Source organism: Tetrahymena thermophila, assembly GCF_000189635.1.
Source record: "Tetrahymena thermophila SB210 genomic scaffold scf_8254793, whole genome shotgun sequence".
Taxonomy (NCBI): Eukaryota; Ciliophora; class Oligohymenophorea; order Hymenostomatida; family Tetrahymenidae; genus Tetrahymena; species Tetrahymena thermophila.
In genome coordinates this window covers 47,832-51,300 of record NW_002476549.1, presented here as the reverse complement: position 1 = coordinate 51,300, position 3,469 = coordinate 47,832, and the positions used below count along the sequence as shown (strand labels likewise).

Genomic DNA, 3,469 nt, shown 5'->3' with positions numbered 1-3,469 from the left:
TATTAAGTTTAATAGTGAATGTTAAATTAATTTTTCTGTGATATCTCTTCATAAAACCAAATTTATAAATTAATATTTGATAATTATTTAATTAATTATTATATTTATTTGTTCTTTTTATCCATTTATAATTAATTAATTAAATTTCATAAATTGCTATTTAATATTTTTGGAAAAAAAAATAAATGATAAAATAGATTAAAAAATATTATAATTTAGAAGAAGTAATTATTAATTTTGTTATTAATATCTTTTAAATTTATATGAATTAATAAAAAAAGTTTAAAAGTTCTTCACTTTTATCTCATTAGGTTCTCCATATTGTTCTCAGGTATATTTAATTAATAAATATTATTTTTATTATTATTAATATTTTTTGTACATTTAATTTTCAATTTAAATAAATAAATAATTTTTAAAAAAGAAATTATCATCATTATTCATTCATTGATTTTTATTAAATCTATAATTTTTTAGGTATTTTAACTTAATTTTCATTTCAATTTTTAATTATTTATTTATTATTCATTTTTTATTACTTGATATTTTTTCTTCATTTTTGCTATTAAAACTTACACTGAATAAAAGCTATTTATTTGTTTTACATTATAATATTTTTAATTATAAAATTTAATTTAAAACATTAAAAGTTCAATTAATTTATTTTATTTCTTTTCCTTTTTCTTTTTATTATGATTTCTTATTTTTTCATTCTTTGTTAATTTTATTAATTATTAATTAATCTTATTATTTCATATTTTTTCTTCATTTTTCCTCCTAATTAACTATAGTGAAATACCTATTTAATTTATATATATACAACATTATAAATAAAGCTAATTTTTAGAAAGAATACAATATCATTTCTTTTGAAAAAAATAATTATAAAAACTTATTAAAAACAATAAAGCTCTTTTTTCTTTTTCTTTTTATTGTGCTTGCTTGCTTTTTTTTGTTCTTTCTTTGTTAATTTAGCTCATCATTTTATTTTCAACTTTTGCTTTTATTATTAATTAATTAATCTAATTATTTCATATTTTTTCTTCATTTTTTCCTTCTAATTAACTATATAATAATATATTTTTTCTTCAATATTTAAAAAGTTTCAATTAAATTGGTGCAAAGGGTGCATCATGCTTAGGTTCTACTTTAGCAAATTGCATTAATCTCTCAAATTTGACACTTGACCTTGAGTAAAAACAGTTTATTTGTTTTGAATTGTGATATTTTTAATTATAAAAACTAATTAAAAACAATAAAGCTCTTTTTTCTTTTTCTTTTTCTTATGGTTGCTTTTTTTTTGTTCTTTCTTTGTTAATTTAGCTCATCATTATTTTCAACTTTTGCTTTTATTATTTATTAATAAATCTTATTATTTCATAAATTTTCTTCATTTTTTCCTTCTAATTAACTATTTAATGATATATTTTTTCTTCAATATTTAAAAAGTAGGAATGAAATTGATGATGAAGGTGCATCAGGCTTAGGTTCTGCTTTAGCAAATTGCATTAATCTCTCAAATTTGACACTTGATCTTAGGTAAAAACAGTTTATTTGTTTTGAATTGTGATATTTTTAATTATAAAAACTAATTAAAAACAATAAAGCTCTTTTTTCTTTTTATTGTGCTTGCTTTTTTTTGTTCTTTCTTTGTTTATTTAGCTCATCATTATTTTCAACTTTTGCTTTTATTATTAATTAATTAATCTTATTATTTCATATTTTTTCTTCATTTTTTCCTTCTAATTAACTATTTAATGATATATTTTTTCTTCAATATTTAAAAAGTAGGAATAAAATTGATGATGAAGGTGCATCAGGCTTAGGTTCTGCTTTAGCAAATTGCATTAATCTCTCAAATTTGACACTTGATCTTAAGTAAAAACAGTTTATTTGTTTTGGATTGTGATATTTTTAATTTAAATAATAATTAAAAACAATAAAGCTCTTTTTTCTTTTTCTTTTTATTGTACTTGCTTTTTTTTGTTCTTTCTTTGTTAATTTAGCTCATCATTTTAATATTTTTTCTTCAATATTTGAAAAGTTACAATTAAATTGGTACAATCGGTGCATCAGACTTAGGTTCTGCTTTAGCAAATTGCATTAATCTCTCAAATTTGAAACTTAACATTAGGTAAAAACAGTTTATTTGTTTTGAATTGTGATATTTTTAATTATAAAAACTAATTAAAAACAATAAAGCTCTTTTTTCTTTTGCTTTTTATTGTGCTTGCTTTTTTTGTTCTTTCTTTGTTAATTTAGCTCATCATTTTATATTCAACTTTTGCTTTTACTATTAATTAATAAATCTTATTATTTCATATTATTTCTTCATTTTTTCTAATTAACTATTTAATGATATATTTTTTCTTCAATATTAAAAAAGTTACAATTAAATTGGTGTAAGGTATGTATTAGGCATAGGTTCTTTAGGAAATTTCATTAATTTCTCAAATTTCAAACTTCTCCATCGGTAAAAACAGTTTATTTTTTTTGAATTGTCATATTTTTAATTATAAAAACTAATTAAAAACAATAAAGCTCTTTTTTCTTTTTCTTTTTCTTTTTATTGTGCTTGCTTTTTTTTTGTTCTTTCTTTGTTAATTTAGCTCATCATTTTATTTTTAACTTTTGCTTTTATTATTAATTAATCACTCTTATTATTTCATATTTTTTCTTCATTTTTTCCTTCTAATTAACTATTTAATGATATTTATTTCTTCAATATTTAAAAAGTTACAATTAAATTGATGCAGGGTATGTATTAGGCTTAGGCTCTGCTTTAGCAAATTGCATTAATCTCTCAAATTTGACATTAGACCTTAGGTAAAAACAGTTTATTTGTTTTGAATTGTTATATTTTTAATTATAAAAACTAATTAAAAACAATAAAGCTCTTATTTCTTTTTATTTTTATTGTGCTTGCTTTTTTTTTGTTCTTTCTTTGTTAATTTAGCTCATCATTTTATTTTCAACTTTTGCTTTTATTATAAATTAATTAATCTTATTACTTCATATTTTTTCTTCATTTTTTCCTTCTAAATAACTATTTAATGATATATTTTTTCTTCAATATTAAAAAAGTAACAATTAAATTGGTGATGAAGATGCATTAGGCTTAGGTTCTGCTTTAGCAAATTGCATTAATCTCTCAAATTTGACACTTTACCTTGGGTAAAAACAGGTTTTGAATTGTGATATTTTCAACAAAAAAAATGAATATAAAACAAAAAAGCTCCTTGAATTTATTTGATAGCTTTTATTTATTTTATTTTTTTATCTTTTTTATTCTGTTAATATTATTTTATTTACTAATTTAAAGAATAATTTTTAATTTAATAGTTTATTCTATTTTGATATTTATTTTAAAATTTACACAAATTTATTTTAAAATTTTTAGCTCAATGAATAAATCATAAGAATTTAAAGTAATAAGCAAGTGTCTTAAATCAAAAAGATTAGTTGTCTT

The 3,469-nt window shown here is 18.6% G+C and overlaps 1 protein-coding gene across 1 annotated transcript in view; it reads left to right on the top strand. All coding sequences in view use genetic code 6, as the record gives it.

The window, feature by feature from the left end:
• Nucleotides 1-185: 185 nt before the first annotated feature.
• TTHERM_001297430 (cyclic nucleotide-binding domain protein) overlaps nucleotides 186-3,469 on the top strand; it is a gene marked incomplete at both ends in the record, with an annotated part of 7,193 nt that continues 3,909 nt past the window's right edge. The window contains 8 exons of the mRNA XM_012795869.1: nucleotides 186-224; nucleotides 282-331; nucleotides 1,104-1,193; nucleotides 1,450-1,539; nucleotides 1,789-1,878; nucleotides 2,045-2,134; nucleotides 2,737-2,826; nucleotides 3,085-3,174. Coding sequence (XP_012651323.1) covers nucleotides 186-224; nucleotides 282-331; nucleotides 1,104-1,193; nucleotides 1,450-1,539; nucleotides 1,789-1,878; nucleotides 2,045-2,134; nucleotides 2,737-2,826; nucleotides 3,085-3,174 — 629 coding nt within the window. The remainder of the gene's footprint in view (nucleotides 225-281; nucleotides 332-1,103; nucleotides 1,194-1,449; nucleotides 1,540-1,788; nucleotides 1,879-2,044; nucleotides 2,135-2,736; nucleotides 2,827-3,084; nucleotides 3,175-3,469) is intronic.